We start from the raw sequence: 23,124 nt of genomic DNA, 5'->3' as shown, positions 1-23,124 counted from the left end.
GAGAGAGTGGGGTTTTTTTTTTTAAATAATTATTTACCGTATGCGTACGGTAAGCGTACGGTAAGCGTAATCGGCGAAATTTTCGAAAAATAAAAAATTACCGTTTTTTGCCTTGGGGGATCTTTGAAGACTCAACTAACATGGTTATGTGCATGGGCGCTGTCTAAACAGCCCCTTTATATGTTTTTGGCATTTGTTTATCAGCTCCCCCCTCAGAGTGCGAGAGAGAAAATGGCGGCCGCCGCTTCCTGGTTTCGACCGATTCGAATGTTTACTAAGATCTAAGGGCCAATCAGAATCGCGCTCGCGCACGCCACCGTACGCGTACGGTAAGCGCACCGTAAGCGCACCGTAAGCTGGCTCAGATATATATATTGATTTAAAGGCTATTTTCTCAGAATCTACTGAACAGATTTACACCAAACCTACAAAAGGCACTTCCTTGACCTGAGGACTACCTCTCTGCCAAATTTCAAGTAATTCTGTTCAGCCGTTCGGGCTGTAGCTGTGTCTAAAGGTCCTATGGAAAAATGCATGGGAAAAACGCGTTTTGGGACCCCCCTTTTATCTCAGCCCCCGCTTGACGAATCCCCCCGAGACTTTCAGGGTAGGAGCGGAGCGTAGCGCCCCACCTATTTTGAAAAATTCGCAAGGATTCGTCGACTGGCGCAAAAGTTATTCAAAATAGAATGTTGCGGATTTCCTATGGAAACGTGGTCCTAACTACAACTACCTACTGGCGACCGCCAGTAGGTAATATATATATATATATATATATATGTATATAAATATTTGTATATATATATATATTATATGCTTTCTTGAAACGCACTAGATGAAGACAGAGATTCAAACAAATATAGACAAAAAAACTTCACAGTGGATCTCAATATATGTATTGTTGCAGGGATTCTGCTCATGCACAGAACTATGTGCAGGAAACCAGGACCTCAGTGAATTGCGGTGTACCAAAAACTCACATCAGTACCCAGAACCCCTATCCGACTAGCATCAGTGTCTCATTCGTTCTCCGTATCATCTCGAAGCTACCAATGATTAGACAACCCAGAACAAGCGACTTAGAATACTCTCAGGAATGGTGGGAATCAGAAACACCTTTTCGTTATTATTCTCATATCAGTCCACAACAAGAGTAATCAGAGACACGGTAAAGTTTAAAATGTTTATTTTTAACTACGTGCCCTAAGGTGTAGTTCTTTGGCTAATGTAATCAGACAAATGATTAAAAACAAAACCATCAGCATTGTTACAATACAACAGAAAATGAAGGGAGAAATCATATTACAAATGATAGTGGAATACAACCACCCTCCCTTCGCTACTAAGCTAGTTTAATGAAACTAATAGAAGGTCTCTAGGCTTGAATGGGGAACCCCATACCGTAAATATCAGCTTAAGTGAATCACATCACAGGATCAGCTCTGCTCTGTGTCTGAAAAAGGTTTTCTCCAATTGTCTGAATCATGTATGCAAATGCCATATTAAAGGCACCCGAGTTTCAGATATTTGCAGCTGTGTGCGTGTTTAGTCTAGAACGTGGGCTGATCAACCTGAATTCAAAAGCATACATTGTTATTTGACCTTGACGGATTCTGCACACAGTGTTCAGACTAAGATCGCGGTGCATGTCTAGGGATGTGAACAACAGACCGTTCTCATGTGAAGAAAAAACAAGCAAGCAGTTTTTCTTGTAATAACAGCTACCTGCATTTTCGTGTGCAAAAGCAGCAAAGTGGTAAGATGGCGTTTTACATCTAAGGCGCTTATGCTAACATAGCAATGTGTGTACATGGAACTCCGTCTCCACTACACCCTCCCTTGATCGGACCACAAACAAAATAGGGAAGCAAAGTAGGAACGCAGAGTTCAAGTTCGATTGAGACAGAACCAAGTTCATGTATTGCCATTAAAATAAAAGGCTTCAGGTTTAGATACACTGAAGTCAGTAAAATATGTAAATTTGTTCACTAGAGTTTTGGAGCTACCTTCAATGGGCGCTGGGCAATGTTCCCATTGCGTATAATTTACAAAATTTCTAAACGTGTTCGCTTTATGCAGGAAATGATTGACATAATGTTGGTAGCAAAACAACTCTCCATAATTTGCTGATTCTAAATATAAATCTTCAGCATCAAAGGCAGCATAATATTTCAAATCAGAAAAAAGAGCCTCTACGGCTTGGACATCCCAATCATCAGAGCGTATGTTTTGTTTCACAACATCCCCCATAGAAACCCGAAGCACATTGGGGGCATTATTCACTTCTGTGGGACCACGATTTTGAAATTTAACAGCATCCCATACAATCCCATCTAACACAGACCAGGCAGTAATATTTACAAAAGTCTGGTCCCTCTTCATGATGTGTGATGAGGAGTGGGGTGCCAAAGTTCCATCAATTAAGCTAATTGTAGATCTTTTGGTGAGATAGTGTCCATTTACTAGACAGAAAAATACGACCACAAATCAAATGGACATAAACAAAAAAATAGTTATGAGCACCAGCCAAATGTATGTCCAAGGGGGAATTAAAAAATGTCTTTTAAACCAAGCAGTAAAAATAGAAATTTTCGATGGGGCATTGGAAGTCATAGAGTTAGTGTCAAATGAAAAACAAGACTGGTCAACTGCACTTGACTGTATACCAGGCAATGACACATCTGTGGGATAAGTATACTCAGTATCTTCCGTAGGCCCACCAGCCGGTAAAGGCAATAAAGGATTTGTAACTGTATGCATCTCGATGGCAATGTCAGGCCTGTTGGTAGTTGCCGGAGCCAAAACAGAATTTCTTAGCATTGCTGGACATGAGATCGCTGCAGAAGAAGAATCGGCCACTCGCTGTAGTTTGACATTGTCAATAGAGATGTACCTGTTATCCTTGCGACCAGGAAGTGGAGGTAAAATGACTGTTCTTGTACCCTGCACGCCAAGCACTGGTACTGGAGCACGATAAGAGGGGCCGAACTCCTTCTTGTTCTCCACCTTCTCATGGACCAGGTCACCAACTCGAGGTAGCCAGCCAACTACCGGAATCTGAAGCGCAGCATCAGTTGTGGAGGGCAAGTGTTCCTTTGCAAGACTGTGTCTGGTCGCTTGTAGATTCTGTAATACAGCACAGTGATCATCTACGTCAAAGGGTGTGGCCGACGCCGCCATGTCTAGACCATCAAGGTCCGGGACAAACATTTTTATGCCAAAGAGCATTTCGTATGGGGTTCGCCCACCCGGAGACCTTCTAGGGAGATTATTAAGTGCATGTTGAACGCTATACAAATGGGCCAACCAGTTCCTGCCAGTACCTAAAACCCTAGCTGACAGGGATTGCTTTAAGTCACGGTTTATTCGCTCCACAACACTATTGCCCTCAGGCCGGTATGGAGACGAAAATTTGACTTGGACCCCCAAAGACCTCATGGCATCTTTGTACGCCTTAGAGGCGAACGCAGGACCTTGGTCAGAATGAAGGGTACCACATACGAATATTCCCACAAAGACACGCAAATCCCTGATTACAGTTTGAGCATCAGCACTCCATTGTGGCCAGACCGAAAGAAAACGTGTGCACGAATCCACTGCAACTAAGATGTACTTATACGCAGTATCAGAGGAGAAAGGACCGCAGTGATCTAAATAAACACACCCAAGCGGTTTATTAGATATGTACAACTGTGTTTGAGGTGGGTGCGCAGCAGTCGAAAGTTTTATCTGCTGGCAGATGTCACAATTAAGAACATAAACACGAGTCTGTTTATACAATCCGCGCCACCAGTAACATTGTTGTAAGAGAGTAACAGACGCCGAAACGCTGGCATGGGCAGAAGCCATACCTTCGTGAGCTGCTGTTATCAAGGAAAGTTGGCAGTCCGCGATGGGAATCAATCTGTCACCAACATCGTTAATTCTCACATAGGGAACTTTATCAGGACTTAAATGATAAGGGTATTTAGAAGAGACACCTCTAGGGTAATCACTTCCCTTCTCTGTTGCAGCAATAGCTGCCAAGATGTCATCATCATTCTTACTTTTGGATCTTGTAACTGCTGCTACTAGATATGTTGCCACTGCTGTTTTCGCTGCTTCGTCAGCTAAGCTGTTTCCGACAGCGTGGACACCCACTCGCTGGTGCCCAAGAGTATGAATTACATTCACTTGCGGCAGACGTTGTTTAAGGTCTGTGACTCAAACCCAAAGCATTTATGCTTGATTGTGCTACCTTTGGAATCACGATACTCATTTTGAGACCAAAAGAATAAATTGTCATTGAAAGACTGAACACAGTAAAAAGAGTCACTCACAAGCACCAGAGCACGTAGCTCTGCCAACTGAGCGGTACAATTACCCAACGACTGCGGATGCACGATGTCAGATTTGAATTCACCATTCGCGAAAGTACCAGCCACTATTGGGCAGGCTGCTGAATAAGCATGCTTAGATTCCGTCACCGGTTGCGCCGAACCGTCAGAGTAAATGACACAATGGTAATCCTCAAGCAGGCACAAGGACAGAGGAGCTGGATGAACAAATTCATACTGCAAATACTCCTGAGTCTGCAATGAGGCATCAAAGATGTAAGTGACATCCGGCGATGTCAAGGAGGTGGCCCATTGTATCCAACGTGGATGCAAAGCTTTAGAATTAGGTACACTGGCTTTCGTTACAGCATCTAGGGCAGGATACGGTGTGACAACCAACATGCGTTTCCCTTGCGACAGCGCTCTCATAGGGAATGGATGCGATGCATCAGCACTCACTATAAAGATAATAGACATCCCATCGTCAGGCACCCCGAACTGCGGCAAATTATGCCGCAAGTTCGATTGAGACAGAACCAAGTTCATGTATTGCCAAACAATATAATTGATAGTGACAGTTCAAAAACGTGTTCGAAAAAGTAAAGAATTAAAAAGACCTGCAGAGGCGTGACAGAGCCTAATGTGGAGTAAAAAGGAAAAATTCAAAAATCTGGGTTTGGACCTGCGGAAGAAGGACAACTTCACAGTTAATCCATCAACGTGTAGGCACAATAAGTAGCAACTGCCTCCAAGAGGAAGTCATTATAATGTTCTGTAAAAAATTCAGCCATCCAGTCAAGTAAAGTAAATGAACATACATGTTCTTCGATAACTGAAGCCTCTAGCACAATCAGAGGACAACTTGCGTGTTCTTCAAGATAACTTCTCACCAAGAAGTCATATGCTGCCGCATATATATCCCAATTCCCTAGGACTCCATGTGCCGCTCCACAGGCCATAATCCCGATGCCAGAACAGTCCAACTCATGAGCCACTAAGGGACTCATTAGTCGATCATAATCCGGGGTAGGAGACGCCGTGTTCGACAGGCACAAATCCAGAGCCCATTCGAATGGACAATCTAGGCAATGGAAAACAAGTGGCACACAAGTAAAGTATGAGAACCGGAAGGATAATCCATAGGCTACGCTTAAAGTGGCCAGTGGTAATGTTCCATAGTATTCAAGCATCCGGTTACGCAGTTGAAGCAGCCGGGGCCGGCTGTAGTGTGATACATATCGTGCAGCCATTGCGCAGCAAGCAGACCAACAGGAACACACCAGCAGTGAGGGCGAGAATCAACGGTAGCCCGCTGAAGACGCTGGAAAAAATAGAATGAAAAGATGCCGGTAGCACACCAAATATTGTTTGGAAGGAGGTCACGAGGCCAGAGCCCGCAACTTTGAAAAAATGCACTAATTCCGTTGTTGACGTTGCATTGAATATAGTATGAAATAGAGCACCAAAATGAAGGGGGAGATCAGTATTTAAAAGAGCATGCACCGTGAATGACGAATGTTTCACGGGAGGAAGTCAGAGTGACTTCTCTTTGAGACAATAGAGCCCTTATTCTGCTCATCTTGTTGAACTCTGCTTTCAAAGTTGGTATGGAAGGCCAGATGGATACAACCAGTCTCCCATGCGGAGGCGGGAAAAGGACAATTGTACAGCAGACTACGCATTGTGAGACAGTCACAATGTACGGAATTCCCACTAGCATCCCACAGCATGCCTCATTATTTAAAAGCAAATAGCTACCATTAGCTAACAATGTAAAAGTGGGTGTAATTGCTGGCACAGGATTTCCCTTCAGAATGCAAGCTAAATTTGGTGCCTGAAAGTTGCAGGCGCCATGCAATTGGATGTGCCTACAGACTACTGAGTGATCAGGTGTGGAAGTGCATTCCTCTCCTTTTAAATAAACTTCTTTACCCTCTCTCATGCACCTGTATGTAAATGGGAGCAACCAAACTTCATGCAGGAAAGCAGTACCCAATGGTTCATATCTGCCTAGGGCATAATGTTTCATACATGAACTGAACTTAAATAATGGAAACACAAGGTGATTAAACCGTGGATAAGCCACACAGCTGAGTTTGATTCGGCCACAGAGAAAGGTAAAGGTTCCAACTTTTCAATATGCAATGATGAGCATGTTGCATCTTTCATGGACATGAACTGTTGTTTTTCAGTCAGATTAAACGGCAGGAATAAAGATGATGTATTCATGTAGTCCCAGGGATCTTTCCCAGCCTTCAATGTCTATAAAGTCCATGCAAACTGCATTATAGAACGCAATTGATTTTGACCATGGTATAAAACAGACATATCATCCTGTACAATATCCACAACAGATGAAACAATATTATCTAATGTGTAAATTCTGGAAAAATGGGTGTTAATGCTATTATTGATGACAGCTAGTGCTTTTTCCAAATTTGCTTGATCAATAGCTCTTAATCTGGAAGAAGCTTCAATTTGAGATAATTTCCAAACTTCGTTATAAACAACATACACCCATCTTTTGGACCTGTCACCCACAAGACCCTTAACAAAATCATTCAAATCTACTTTGTCATTTAATTTTGATAAATGAAGTTTAACAGATGCCAAGGTGGAATGTTGCAGCCAGTTCCGACATAACCTTCTGACAGAATAGGGAGTAACAGAATGGGAAGATTTAAATCGAGGGTCCACTCTAACCCGTGTATAGCCAGGGTATAGACCCAGGAAACGATGTTGACAGGAATCTGAGCTCTTCTGCCATATCAACCATCCCTCAGGATCTAATTCGGAAATGTTGAAGGATGAATTAGTAATAAATGACAGCAAAATATCAAGGGACAGATCTGTGTGAGTATCCCATCTGGGATAAGTGCCCAGATCAGGAATAGAGGGGGAATTCATCTTTTTAGAAGGAGCCAATCCAAAGCAGGTGGTTTGAAAAATGGTAGAATTCAAAAATAAAATGTGGTTTGGGATAAGGCAAGCACGATGCAGAGCTTCTGCACCTTGTACCTGCCACGCTTTAGAACCCCAAACAGATTTAAGATCAATGGTATCTTTCCACAGCTCATAACCCCCTACAGCCAATTCATCCATAAAGGACTTGGAATACAATAATTTAGTGTGGGTCAGCCTAATTTTGGACTCAGCAGCCATTTTAAAATAAAAGGCTTCAGGTTTAGATACACTGAAGTCAGTAAAATATGTAAATTTGTTCGCTAGAGTTTTGGAGCTGCCTTCAATGGGCGCTGGGCAATGTTCCCATTGCGTATAATTTACAAAATTTCTAAACATGTTCGCTTTATGCAGGAAATGATTGCCATAATGTTGGTAGCAAAACAACTCTCCCTAATTTGCTGATTCTAAATATAAATCTTCAGCATCAAAGGCAGCATAATATTTCAAATCAGAAAAAAGAGCCTCTACTGCTTGGACATCCCAGTCATCAGAGCGTATGTTTTGTTTCACAACATCCCCCATAGAAACCCGAAGCACATTGGGGGCATTAATCACTTCTGTGGGACCACGAATTTGAAATTTAACAGCATCCCATACAATCCCATCTAACACAGAACAGGCAGTAATATTCACAAAAGTCTGGTCCCTCTTCATGATGTGTGATGAGGAGTGGGGTGCCAAAGTTCCATCAATTAAGCTAATTGTAGATCTTTTGGTGAGATAGTGTCCATTTACTAGACAGAAAAATACTACCACAAATCAAATGGACATAAACAAAAAAATAGTTATGAGCACCAGCCAAATGTAAGTCCAAGGAGGAATTAAAAAATGTCTTTTAAACCAAGCAGTAAAAATAGAAATTTTCGATGGGGCATTGGAAGTCATAGAGTTAGTGTCAAATGAAAAACGAGACTGGTCAACTGCACTTGACTGTAAACCAGGCAATGACACATCTGTGGGATAAGTATACTCAGTATCTTCCGTAGGCCCACCAGCCGGTAGAGGCAATAAAGGATTTGTAACTGTATGCATCTCGATGGCAATGTCAGGCCTGTTGGTAGTTGCCGGAGCCAAAACAGAATTTCTTAGCATTGCTGGACATGAGACCGCTGGAGAAGAAGAATCGGCCACTCGCTGTAGTTTGACATTGTCAATGGAGATGTACCTGTTATCCTTGCGACCAGGAAGTGGAGGTAAAATGACTGTTCTTGTACCCTGCACGCCAAGCACTGGTACTGGAGCACGATAAGAGGGCCGAACTCCTTCTTGTTCTCCACCTTCTCATGGACCAGGTCACCAACTCGAGGTAGCCAGCCAACTACCGAAATCTGAGGCGCAGCATCAGTTGTGGAGGGCAAGTGTTCCTTTGCAAGACTGTGTCTGGTCGCTTGTAGATTCTGTAATACAGCACAGTGATCATCTACGTTAAAGGGTGCGGCCGACACCGCCGTGTCTAGACTATCAAGGTCTGGGACAATCATTTTTATGCCAAAGAGCATTTCGTATGGGGTTCACCCACCCAGAGACCTTCTAGGGAGATTATTAAGTGCATGTTGAACGCTATACAAATGGGACAACCAGTTCCTGCCAGTACCTAAAACCCTAGCTGTCAGGGATTGCTTTAAGTCACGGTTCATTCGCTCCACAACACTATTGCCCTCAGGCCGGTATGGAGACGAAAATTTGACTTGGACCCCCAAAGACCTCATGGCGTCTTTGTACGCCTTAGAGGCGAACGCAGGACCTTGGTCAGAATGAAGGGTACCACATACGAATATTCCCACAAAGACACGCAAATCCCTGATGACAGTTCGAGCATCAGCACTCCATTGTGGCTAGACCGAAAGAAAACGTGTGCACGAATCCACTGCAACTAAGATGTACTTATACGCAGTATCAGAGGAGAAAGGACCGCAGTGATCTAAATAAACACACCCAAGCAGTTTATTAGATATGTACAACTGTGTTTGAGGTGGGTGCGCAGCAGTCGAAGGTTTTATCTGCTGGCAGATGTCACAATTAAGAACATAAGCACGAGTCTGTTTATACAATCCGCGCCACCAGTAACATTATTGTAAGAGGGTAACAGACGCCGAAACGCTGGCATGGGCAGAAGCCATACCTTCGTGAGCTGCTGTTATCAAGGAAAGTCGGCAGTCCGCGATGGGAATCAATCTGTCACCAACATCGTTAATTCTCACATAGGGAACTTTATCAGGACTTAAATGATAAGAGTATTTAGAAGGGACACCTCTAGGATAATCACTTCCCTTCTCTGTTGCAGCAACAGCTGCCAAGATGTCATCATCATTCTTACTTTTGGATCTTGTAACTGCTGCTAGTAGATATGTTGCCACTGCTGTTTTCGCTGCTTCGTCAGCTAAGCTGTTTCCGACAGCGTGGACACCCACTCGCTGGTGCCCAAGAGTATGAATTACATTCACTTGCGGCAGACGTTGTTTAAGGTCTGTGACTCAAACCCAAAGCATTTATGCTTGATTGTGCTACCTTTGGAATCACGATACTCATTTTGAGACCAAAAGAATAAATTGTCATTGAAAGACTGAACACAGTAAAAAGAGTCACTCACTATAAGAGTAGTAACTCGAGGATCAGCATACTCCAGTGCAAGCACCAGAGCACGTAGCTCTGCCAACTGAGCGGTACAATTACCCAACGACTGCGTATGCACGATGTCAGATTTGAATTCACCATTCGCGAAAGTACCAGCCACTATTGGGCAGGCTGCTGAATAAGCATGCTTAAATTCCGTCACCGGTTGCGCCGAACCATCAGTGTAAATGACACAATGGTAATCCTCAAGCGGGCACAAGGACAGAGGAGCTGGATGAACAAATTCATACTGCAAATACTCCTGAGTCTGCAATGAGGCCTCAAAGATGTAAGTGACATCCGGCAATGTCAAGGAGGTGGCCCATTGTATCCAACGTGGATGCAAAGCTTTAGAATTAGGTACACTGGCTTTCGTTACAGCATCTAGGGCAGGGTACGGTGTGACAACCAACATGCGTTTCCCTTGCGACAGCGCTCTCATAGGGATGCGATGCATCAGCACTCACTATAAAGATAATAGACATCCCATCGTCAGGCACCCCGAACTGCGGCAAATTACGCCGGAGAGGCTCGCGACTATGCGCTGCAATAGCGACTTCAATCTATATGAACAGTAGCACAAAAAGGGTATAAGATAAAGCGAAATCTTTTTAATTGTCAAGCTTGAGAGAACCTATATATTAACTAAGTAGGTAGGTTTAAAGTGTCACTCCCGTTAACCGGAAACAAGAGTGAGGGTTTTGTGGACTAATATAAGCACTACTAAGGCGTCTCAATCATAAGACCAAACGTTAGGTGCGCCATGTTGCAGGGATTCTTTTCATGCACGGAACTATGCACAGGAAACCAGGACCTCAGTGAATTGCGGTGTACCAACAACTCACATCAGTACCCAGAACCCCTATCCGACTAGCATCAGTGTCTCATTTGTTCTCCATATCATCTCGTAGCTACCAATGATTAGGCAACCCAGAACAAGCAACTTAGAGTACTCTCAGGAATGGTGGGAATCAGAAACACTTTTTCGTTATTATTCTCATATCAGTCCACAACAAGAGTATTCAGAGACACAGTAAAGTTTAAAATGTTTATTTTTAACTACGTGCCCTAAGGTGCAGTTCTTTGGCTAACATAAGCAGACAAATGATTAAAAACAAAACCATCAGCATTGGTACAATTCCATAGAAAATGAAGGGAGAAATCATATTACAAATGATAGTGGAATACAACCACCCTCCCTTCGCTAGTAAGCTAGTTTTATGAAACTAATAGAAGGTCTCTAGGCTTGAATGGGGAAACCCATACCGTAAATATCAGCTTAGGTGAATCACATCACAGGATCAGCTCTGCTCTGTGTCTGGAAAAGGTTTTCTCCAAGTGTCTGAATCATGCATGCAAATGCCTTATTAAAGGCACCCGAGTTTCAGATATTTGCAGCTGTGTGCGTGTTATGGCTAGAGTGTGGGCCGATCAACCTGAATTCAAAAGCATACATTGTTATTTGACCTTGACGGCTTCTGCACACAGTGTTCAGACTACGGTCACGGTGCACTTCTAGGGATGTGAACAACAGACCGTTTTCATGTGAAGAAAAAGCAAGCAAGCAGTTTTTCATGTAATAACAGCTACCTGCAGTGTCGTGTGCAAAAGCAGCAAAGTGGCAAGATGGCGTTTTACATCCAAGGTGCTTATGCTAACATAGCAATGTGTGTACATGGAACTCCATCTCCACTACAGTGTATATATATATATATATATCAGTGGATCTACTCTCTCTCTCTCTCTCTCTCTCGCTCTCTCTCTCTCTCTCTCTCTCTCTATATATATATATATATATTACCTACTGGCGGTCGCCAGTAGGTAGTTATAGTTAGGACCCTGTTTCCATAGGAAATCCGCAACATTCTATTTGGAATAACTTTGGCGCCGGTCGACGAATCCTCGCGAAATCTTCAAAATAGGTGGGGCGCTACGCTCCGCTCCTACCCTGAAAGTCTCGGGGGGATTCGTCAAGCGGGGGCTGATTAATTAATGAAAATGTAAAAGATTACCTTGCACAACGAACCGCATAATATGTCCTCCATGTGCGCACGGTGCGCGAAGCGCATCGTGCGTACATGGCCCATCCAGCGTAACGTGGGCACGCGGTGTGCGTAGCGCACCGCGTGCCCACCGTGCGTGCACGGCACTAACTGCGTAAAGTGGGTGCGCGGTGCGCAAAGCGCACCGCGTGCTCACTGTGCGCGCACGGTGCGCGAAGCGCACCGTGCGCGCACGGAACGAACTGCGTTAAGTGGGCGCGCACGCCACGAATGGCGTAAAGTAACTTAGCATTTAAAAAACCGTACAAATTCACAGAAAAAACCATAGGTTTCACACTCGTTATAGTTAGGAATTAGCATTTAAAAAACCTTGCAAATTCACTGAAAAAACCATAGGTTTCACACATGTTATAGTTAGCTGGACATTTTACTGATAAAAAACCAATGAAATTCCCCCGTTATAGTTAGTGCAGGCAACTATAACTCACGCGACCGCAATCCTCTGATGATGACATATGTGTCTTTATGAAAAAAAAATATTTGTAATATATGTATAGCTAAAATTTATTGGAAGAAGACATGGGCAAATAAGTGTCTAAATACAGTATTAGCATCAGCAGAGGATTGCGGTCGCGTGAGTTATAGTTGCCTGCACTAACTATAACGGGGGAATTTCATTGGTTTTTTATCAGTAAAATGTCCAGCTAACTATAACATGTGTGAAACCTATGGTTTTTTCAGTGAATATATATATATATATATATATATATATATATTGAGTTTGTCCGTATTTAACGTTTTTTTTTGTCTGTATGTGTCTGAATCTCTGTCTTCATCTAGTGCTTTTCAAGAAAGCATATAAACGCAGAAGTTTCTCTCCACTCTCAACATTATTGGCTTTTATATACATTTTCTACTCACACTAAACATACTTTTGATTTGATTTTCAATGGGCTATTTTCCTCCTTGTTCAACTGTTATACCAATTGTCTATTTTTCTTTAGTCTTAGTATGTATTTCTTGTATGTTTCCTATTTATATATACACAATGAAGACCTTTGTTTTGCTTTATGTGCATTGTCGTTTGGTTAGTTTCTACACACAGCACCTGAAACACAGTTAACAAATAGAGTTATTGAAACATGTTTGCCGTTGCGGAATCTTCCATTTGGACAGTTTGGGAGCTCAGCCAGAGGCTGCCCTACAATATGGGCATCCTCCACTACTCTGCCGTTTCATTGCCTTACAAATCATTGAAAACCATTTCAAGGGTCGGCCTATGTTAATAAATCTTATATTTCAAAATATAATGTTCAATAGGTTTGGTCAGGGATTCATCCTCTCCAGATATCCACTAGTTCATGCTGGCAATTTAGATGCACATGCTCACAAATGGATCTTCTGGTTCCTACAAGAAGATCCATGAAGGTTGCTCAGTGAGTTAAGTGCTTGCTATGCAAATGTCTGTTCAGCTTGCAGACCACAGGCATAAATCGCTTTATTGGTGATTTGTCTTTAGTCTTAAAATGTAATATTGAGTTGCACAGACGTTGCTCACATTACTACAAAATGGCAAAACTGTTTAGCGAGCCATATATGAATAAATAGCCAACGATTATCCCTTTTATTGATAGTTGAGCTTACTTAAAAACATGTCTGTCTTGCTCGTAGTTCTCTGTGAATAAAAAATACATTGTTCATTCTGGATACAGGAAGGAAGTACTGGCGCTAAAGGACACATAACTCTGTTGACCAGCCGTTTATTCCTGGGTATAAATTGAGAGCAGAAGACGAAATGTCTAGCATAAAATTTGATTGAAATCCACTCCTTACCCCTCTCCAGAATGGCATGGTGGTAAAGGATGCAGCTTTCCTTCTGTTTATGGTCTGAGACATCTGTTTCCTCCTCTGTGCCCATCAATAGACATACACCTGGTCAGAGTTGCTAGTGTTGCCCTCACTGGACTGCTCCAAAACACTCTACAAAAAATCTCACCAGAAGCTTTGGCAGTGGTGCACAAACAGGTGGCCGGTTAGTGTCTTAAAAGAAAGTAAGATCATGGTAATTATACCGTACAAGGATTCCATTGGCTTCCCTTGGAGTACAGAAGAACGTTCATACATAAAGCCCTTTAGGGTAGGGGCTCTTGGCCAATACAGCTTCCCCATGTTCTGTCCCCAATAAGCAGCAATATGATCTGGAGATTTTTGCCCTCATAACCTACCAAAGTGAAATATGTTGTCTCGTAGATCTTTCTAGATATCATGGGTGCATTGTGTTGCAATAAAACCATCCTATCCTTGAGATGAACCCAAAACCACTATTTTTTTTTTTTAAATAAAAGTTTTGTCTAATTTCAGATACTCAGCTCATGCAGTGCTAAGAAGTGGTGCATGTTTCCTTTACCGAGTAGTACTGGATGTAGAGCCAATGTTGACTAGATACACTGTTTGCATTTTACACCCTTCCTACATATCCTCATATTTCAATTTGTACTTGTGAACACAACCAGTGCCTCATTTGGGATGGTGGTTGACGGTGGTAGACTTTAAATTGTACTTGTGAACACATTTGTGGGCCTATTTACAAGGGAAATGTGCCACAGGAACGCCATTGCACTGATGTTCCTGCGGCGCAATGCCCTGTTCCATATTTTAAAAAGCTGTGTTAGGCCACTCTTTGTGGATTAAAACCACTATGTAAATATGGTACCCTTTCAGGGCGGACAATGGGTGTTGCTGTGGTCATTCCATCACAACACCCATTGCTTTTTGATACTGCTCCAGATTTACATGGATCTGTAAATCAGAGGCAGCGCCAAAAACTAACGCCATGCAATAGTATAAATACTTTTAGTTCTCCTTCTTTTTGCTTTCTCTGTATGTGCTGCATTCTGCAGCACATATAGTCCCCATTAATGATTATTTATGTGCAAAAGGGTGTCCCTTCGTGCACAAAAACAATCATTAAATAATGATGATTTTCTACTTCTGTGTATGCTGCAGAATGCAGCGCACCTAGAAGTAACAAATTGCCATTATTGATTGTTTATGAGTAGGATGGGACAGGTTCCTGCACACAAGCAATCATTCCCTGCAACGCTGGCACCCTTGCACTTTAGCGCCAGCACTAGGGAAAACATAGGGATGTGTTGTATTGTTGTAAATATGGTGCAGCTCTGTGTTTTGGAAATGGCGGGGTGCCGCGCTGCAAATTTTGCTGCAGCTCCTTCATTTCCTTGTAAATATGCCCCTCAGTGCTTCATTTTTACTGGTGGTTGTAGGAAGTACACTTCATATTGTTCTTACGAACACACCCTGTGCTTCATTGTCGCTGATGTTTAAAGAAGGCATACTTTAAATTGTTCTTATGAACACATCCAGCTAGTTATTCTTTGGTGCTGGTGGTTGAAGGCGGTAGGCTCTTCCCCTGACATTTTGTAAATAGGACTTATTTTTATCATTAGTCCTTGACCCAGAGCAAGAGGGTGAAAAAACAAAAAGATAGGAAAAAGGAGGAAGAGAAAAATATACAAACAGCATAAAGGAAGAAAGCTCTGTAGGATGGTAGAAGAAAGAGGCAAGAGAAACGACGACCTTGGTGATTGGCAAATTCATCATTTAACAGTGCTGGTGATGGGCTCAGGAGAAGCACCTCGGGTCCTTGCGCTTATCATTTTTACAGAGTGTGCACTGCCCGCGCACCACCTGCCTACCCCCTCTTTCACCTCACTTATTTGTATTGATTACCCATATTTTAAGGCAGCTGCGCTCTTGGAAGTGGCAAGAATGTGACATGTTTGGAAACAATATATTTTCTCATCTTGCACATATTCCAAGCCGCTTGAATCCCTCCGATTGTGCTTGACTTGTGTTGCCATCCTGAAAGAATTTCATGACACTGGCTGCAAGGGAGAACAGAACCTTTTCCTTGAATTCCAACACTGTGGAAAGTGATCAACTGTGGGGGGATAAGGAACGGGAGCCAAGGTGCCCTTATTTTGAAATTAAAAGCAAACATGCACCCGCCCCACAGTGCATATTTGTTTACTTGAAATATTAATCAAACCTCGCCTCATTATTATAGGCCTAATTTCAACCAGCCACGTGCTTGGATGCAGCGTGCCGCGCTGTCTTATCGCGATACTTGATTTGACTGCATTCCACCCGCACTTTTCTTGATTTCCACCCCGTTGAAAGCAAGGGAAAACCCATTTACGAGGAGTTAAGTGCTGTAAATGAGTTTCCGTTCAGCTATCAAGATATTATCACATGTGGTTTATCTTGGAGAATGAAAGTTTAAATGGGGAATTAGGCGCTGGGAATGACTGGAGGAGCTCGCTGTATCATTGTGCCCCTAATGTCACACTTCAGCAGACACATTTCTCGGTGCAATAAATCATACTTTAGGCAAGTACAGTGGACGCTAATGCAGTGACAGCAGATCATGCGGCAGAGGCGAATAATAAGTGTTAGGGGCTCTGACTTGTATCCTATCGGCGCGCGCGCTTGGTGCCTTAACACCGCTGATAGGCAATTTACCGAGTGCTTATGTTATTTTATAGATTGGGACTTGGGACCCAGCCAGTGGCCTGAATATGACTGAGAGCCAGAAAGGAAAACCAGCCAACATTACCGATTCTTTATCCAATCGATCATTGGTTGTTACCTCCATCTTGGTAAGTAATTATCGTTTTTTTCTCCTTCCAGAGTAAAGATGTGCGATGCAGATGGGTATTGATCGTCGCTTGTTTGTTATTACGTGTAATGCGCTGCGACGGTAACTAGGAAACAGGCCGCTTCAGTGCGCCAGGCGCAAAGTAAATTAAAACAAGGCAACATCAGTACAAGATGAGCTTGAAAACCTAACAAACTCAGCTGAAAACATTACAAAGAGTTGCAATGACATTAACCAACAATACTTAAACATACAAGCAAACAACACTGATAAAACTGTTACAACCATTTATGCTTATATTGATACCTCATTTGAAAGCGTCTGCGCGCTATGCAGTGATGAAAAAAATCGTAAGTTTCTCTAGGAGCTTTAACGTGATGCACGGCTGTATTCTTTTTAAGGACCAAGGGCCTTATTTACGAGTTTTCAGCCCAGGGAAGCGCAGCAAGTCACTCTGCTGCGCTGCCAAAGGAAAGGGCAGGAATGCGCCTTTTTACAGCGCATTCCTGTCCTTGCCCCTGCGCTGGTGCTGTGGTGCAAGGGTGTCTGCGTTGTTGGCACAATTGTTTTTTGTGCAGGAGGGGCACCTTCCTGCACATAAATAATCACGAGAGGCGTTTTCCTCGACATACGTGGGAAGAGGAAATTCGAGGAGAATTGAAAATATTTCTCCTTGTTATGCCTGCTCGTGGGAGGTGAGAGGTTTTGACACTGCCCCAGGTTTATGTGATTTTATAAATCTGGGGAGGCGTCAAATTCCATGTGTGTTGCCTGGGTACTCCCACCGCAATGCCCATGGAATGCCTCCTTGAAGTAGAGTAAGGCAACGCAGCTCTTCGCACTTCCTCACCTTACTCCATATCTATGAGGCTATTTAAAGCCGAGCAGAGTGGCTTTGCTCGCCTAATAGATATGATTGAGTGACCTGCGTCACCGGAGCATCAAAAAAAGTGATTCTCTGGCAGCGCAGGCCTCTTGTAAATATGGCCCGAAGTGTGCCAGTGCTTTTTTCCCCAGAAAGTAATATGATTACGAATAGTAGGCACTTTTTGCCCGAGGTGGTATTGCAACATGCAACACAAAAAGATGATGAACGGAATGTTAAACATTGTCAAACATTCACCCCCAGTCACAGATCTGGGTTTAATCCATTGTTATTTTTCTCACCACACCACCCCAGTTCAGTCATAGCCATATGCAAATCAGTCTTGACCCTGTGCCTCATGGGAACAGTCCAGACCGAACTGTCAAGCCATGTCTTCCCTGGACCGGAATCAAGCATCCTAGGACCGGTTTCGGGCTTTGAGCCCTCATCAGCCAGGATAGCTTGACTCCAGTGGCGTAGTGAGCACGGGACGATTACAACATACCATGGCATAGCCCAGCTATGCTGGTGATCGGTTTTCTGTATTTGAATGTTGTAGGGAAATACAAAAATTATTTTTCTTTACTCTTTTCCGTGTTATAACATTTTTTATAGGTAACACTACATTTTTTTCTATTTCTCTTTCTATTTTACATTTGATATATTACAGATACTTTAAATCTCTATGTGTCTCATTTGAGTTGGCTTGAATGTTTCTTTATAGTTTCTGCATTGGAGACTGTGAGTCGGATAGCAAGAGAGTTAGTGAGAGCATCTGTGTGAGAGAGAGTGAGAGAGAACAAGACAGAATGAGAAGGGAAAGGGAGACAACCAAGTAACATAAATAGTTGGTACAAAAGTGCATTTGATGGACACATTGCATCATTGACAGAAAAGCATACAAAAGGTGATGGGAGGAATGCTTGCAATTTGTCTAACCAATGGCAATCAACCCAGCCTGAACTGTCAAGCTAGGTCCTCACTGAACCGGAACCCAAACAACCCGGACCACTTTTGCCCTAGTTATGTGCTCATCAGCCAGCTACTGCTTGATTTCAGTGACACACTGAGCATGGAACCCAAAACTATGGGCATTCTTGGCAGTCCGGGCTGAACTGTTCCCATAAGGAGCAGAGTCACAACTGATTTGCATATGGCTAGGGTCCAAACTGAGATGGCATGGTGAGCAAAAGAACAACGGGTTGTGATGCTACCCCAAGTGATTACCGGTGGTTAGACAAATTGCAAGCATTCCTCCCATCACCTTTTGTGTGCTTCTTCATTGACAGAGACACAAGCATTACTCGGCTAAAATTTTCAAGGTTTTTATGTTAACAAAAAGACATTTATCTATGTGCATCATATATTTCATCTCCTGATCCTGGTATTTCAACAAGGAGATCTTCCAAATTAGAGAGTTTGGGATGCACTGCTTCAAAACTAAGGAAAATATTCTAGAAAGCCGTAACCTGAATGGAGTAACAGCTGCAGAAATAGACATTGGGGCTTATTTAGCCTTTGGTGGATGGGATAGCCTCATCCAAAAGTGGCGGATGTCTTGTCCTCTATATTGCAAGTTCTTGAGGCCATTACATTTGTGAGGGTGTATGCCCTAAGCCAAATGCTAAATAGGATCCTTTGTGTCCAGTCACAGAAGTGAACTTATCCTTGAAAATCAAGAAACAAAGAATGAGTCCTGACCTTAAAAGAAACAGCAACTTGAAAAAAGTACCACACCTAAGCTGAGGTGACTGTCTACAACAAATCACATATTCCTCCCACTTAGCCATCACTGTGATAGGCTACTCAGTTACCGAAATACCTAGAAGTCTCAGCAAAGAATTCAAACATTCCATTTCAGACAAAAGCGATCCTATCCCATACCTAAACACACCCACTAAGGAAAAGAAATACCCAAAGCACCAAATACTCAACATAAATTCCCACCTTAGTGAAAATGGTCCACAACAGAGAACTTTGGAAATAAGCCCTCAAAAAGGAGCAGCTTGAAATTAAACTAACAATTTCTCAAATGAAAGAGTATATCCATTATGCACAGGAAACACAACATGCCTCAATAGACAGTGCGAGCATCCTGAAAAGCCACAACACGGCTACATAGAAAAAGTGGCAGGAGAACCACAAATTTTGGCAGAGCTCCTAACCCACCAAACTTCAAGTAGAACTTTTATCTCCTAACAATTGTGCATTGTGTTTGAATAATTTGAAAGCTAACATACAGATCACAGAATCCCTTATGCTTCCTGATCATTGTTTTGGCCAGTTACGTGCACCCTCAAACACATACCAAGAAGCAGAGTGGCCATAAGAAATAAATCTATTGTATCTCCATGGGTTTGGGACTACTGCAGCTCTTGCATTTAAATATTTAACTGGGGTCTGCACATACAATGTACCAGGCAGCAATTGCACTGCATCTCTATTGCATGCAGTTTTGAGGTCCCACACAGAATAAGTGTATGTGGGTCTGTGTGTGTCTTTGTATGAAAGTAAACTTCTTCCCATCCATCAAGTGGTAAATGTTTGAATGTGATATCTCCTTAATGTTTCAATAATTGGGAAGCTCGGATTACATTTGATTTACTCAATTTTGTGAGTAACTACTGAATGCCCAGTGTATTCACTCTATTCACCACTCTTTGTGTCACTGTGTAATGGTGTCCATCTTCAATGATAAGGATCCCAACAACAGCGTGTTATGGATCCCAGACCTTCGAGTGTTAGCATGCTTCCCCTTCAAAATGCAACACTCACTGGCATAACAAAACTTGAGAGGGCCACCCTGCAAGGTACATGGAGGGGCCCCTTCCGGAATCAATTAGGGGCTCTCGGCCAGAGTACTGTGCTGCGGGTCCCCCCTGGAGCTTGGGGCCCCCCACACCGCGTGGGCTGCGGGTGCCTGTGTTACGCCACTGGTAACACTAGATATATAATGGTCTAGCAAATTGAGCATACTGGTATTAAAATTATCTTCAAATATGGGGTCATTTTGTGACCGTGTTAAAAATACATAGTCTACCTATCTACATATGGAGAATGATTGTATGAATATAGATGATGCTTGTACTTTGCTGAAGTTTGTTTTGGTGTGTTTCAAACGACATAGCTTTGATACTAGTGTTCTTTGCAAAGAAATCAAAACTATTTAAACATTTGTCAGTTACAATTTGACACAATCTAAGGGAGCAGTAGCCCTCTGTGCTTGGTGTTTAGCATTTCATTGAATAAATATTGCTTCTTGAACCATCTAAAAGAGGTTAAGAGCATTCAGGGCAAACAGCTCAATTCCTCAAACCTGGCTGTAGCAAATGTTGTTCTGTCATGGCACGGGCTGGTGTTGATTCATTTGTGTGTAGACACCGCTTGCAAGATCCTGGCAATCTGTTACAACCTTTTCACTTTGGAATGATAAGTAATGTTATTGCTTTAGCCCCTCATCCAGGGTATTTAGCTTTGACTTTGAATACTGAATGGCAAACATATAAGACTGCCTTGCAGGAGTTTTAAATCTAATTTTTACAATTATTTTAAAAATGGTGTGGATTTTTTGTGAATGCATAGAACTTTTCGTAGTTTGAGGTCCAATCATACCAGGCACAAACCCAACGCTTTGTGTCTCTTTTACTTCTATGCACACAAAAAAATAGTGCTGTCCTCTCTTTATGTTCAGAGTTCCCCGCCCAAATGTGGAAACTCTAGTCATAAAGTTACTATTTGTGAATACTGAAAAAGTAAACATATAAAAATTGTATGTTTACTTTTGTGATTCAGGCCCTTAATTTCTTCTATTAATTATATTTATAACACCGTTTATTAGATTTATGAAAGGCCACTACCTCTAACATGGCTGCTGTAGGTAAGTACCTGCAACATGAAGTATATATCATGAGGCATCTAGTGAAAGTACTAGATTTCATTTCCTCTTTGCTCTTCTTGCTTTGGTTTTGGACTTAGTGCTGCAATTAAATGTAAGTCTATATTGTGCAAACTATAACAGTTTGGTGTGTTTCAAGAATGTGGCCTGTAAGACAAAAATGTACATGTAGTGAATGCAAGATAGTATTTCATGGTCTGTGGTCGCAAGGCAAGCTTTGGCCAAGAAAATGAAATGCAGGTGGGAGATTACAGGTAAGGGTGAGTTGTGGGCAGGTTGCACAGCTGGAAAGCATCTGTCGAGAGAGAATATTCACTCATGGACACTGCAGACTAGAGCCCAGAGCCTGTTCATTTGAGTCTGAGAGCTGGACCTACAGATTGAGGAGCATACCTGTAAAGGCCATCTGCTTCCTGGAGCAGTGGTGTTGAGGGCTGCACTGAGTTTAATGGAGTTGATGAACATCACTTTAAAGGCAGCAACCTAGAAGTGAAAGAAAAGACAGATGCTTATTTGTATTGGCTTGTTTGTGTAGATCAGAGAGTGTTCATGATTGTCATGGGTCTAGGTTGTAATTTCTGGGTGCACAAAATTGATAGAATGTGCTGTGTAGACCTGACGTAGACATGTGTGTTCAGGGCTATCTGTGTCAGGCTTGAGGAGCCCTGTAAAAGCGGGTCTTGTTTAGCTGGTGGTGTTTATCGCTTGATCACCCTCACTATATTAAACACTTGTCATTTTAAGGGAAAATAGTATGTCCACATTTGCATAATATGAGGGTCATAAGAAATGAAAGGTTACAGGAGGAGTATTGAAGAAATGGTTTGTAAAGTCCAATGTGCTGTACTATTTAATTTTAAAACTGGGAGGAGATGCATATCCCAGGCTTTGGCTTAATTATTCTGTCCTCACATATATTGTTCCATATGCAGATCCTTTTTACATACAAATATTCCTTGTGACTTTTTAGTTGACTGCATTATTTCAGTTGTTTCTTGAGTGATATTGACGTGATCACGGTTATGATCTACTTTTCAAAGTGTAGGTTTTGGTGAAAGGTCACAGCACATATAGTTTGAAAGTGGCAGATCAAAACAATGTAAGTGCTCACTTAATTCACACCCACAGGTAAAATTATGATTATTGGTATTTATTTACCCATAGTTTGCAATATTGTTAACTACTCTATCAAATTTTGAGAAACTCTGATCCCCAAAATTATTTTTGATGATTATTGCACTGTATTAAACTATCCACTCACCAAATTAACAAGCTAAGGTGTTGAATAATGGCAACATAGTTCAAATACCAAGAACTAATTCCTCACTGTTTCTTGCAAAGGACAGAATATTCACTGCAAGTCACCAAAGATATTTTGAAAACAAAATACCATGAAAGGGAAATGTCTGAACTTTAAATTATAGTGCAACCAAGGGGAATTGCTTGGTTTGAAAACATTTGAACTCCCGCAAGGATTTAGCTAATTTTAGCCACTCTGGAATATTGTGAGATGGAACATCTTTTTTCTTGTGCATGGGGCTCTAAGTTATGTAATTAGAACTAGGGTGTTAGTTAGAGTGTCAAATGTTAGCTTGATTCCAGAAAACTAAATTCCTAGTGCACAATCTTTTCCACCACTGTTAGTGGGGACTCAGAACAGTTATAGCTGGGAAGGTATTGAAAGATTACATATAAAGCAAGTGCGTGTACCCCCGTGTCATAGATTCAAATGTTTGTGACAATTTAGAAGGATTCTTCCTCTCCTTTGAGATCTAATTTATTCCTCTTGT

General features: G+C 42.2%; 1 protein-coding gene across 1 annotated transcript in view; it reads left to right on the top strand.

Moving 5' to 3' along the window:
- GRIK2 (glutamate ionotropic receptor kainate type subunit 2) overlaps window positions 1–23,124 on the top strand; it is a 1,523,718-nt gene that overhangs the window by 779,491 nt on the left and 721,103 nt on the right. The window contains exon 9 of the mRNA XM_085611186.1: window positions 16,462–16,575. Within this exon, the coding sequence (XP_085467312.1) occupies window positions 16,462–16,575 (114 nt within the window). The remainder of the gene's footprint in view (window positions 1–16,461; window positions 16,576–23,124) is intronic.

The sequence above is a fragment of the Triturus cristatus genome, chromosome 6 (assembly GCF_964204655.1).
Source record: "Triturus cristatus chromosome 6, aTriCri1.1, whole genome shotgun sequence".
NCBI lineage: Eukaryota > Metazoa > Chordata > Amphibia > Caudata > Salamandridae > Triturus > Triturus cristatus.
This window is presented reverse-complemented; position numbering and strand designations above follow the sequence as displayed.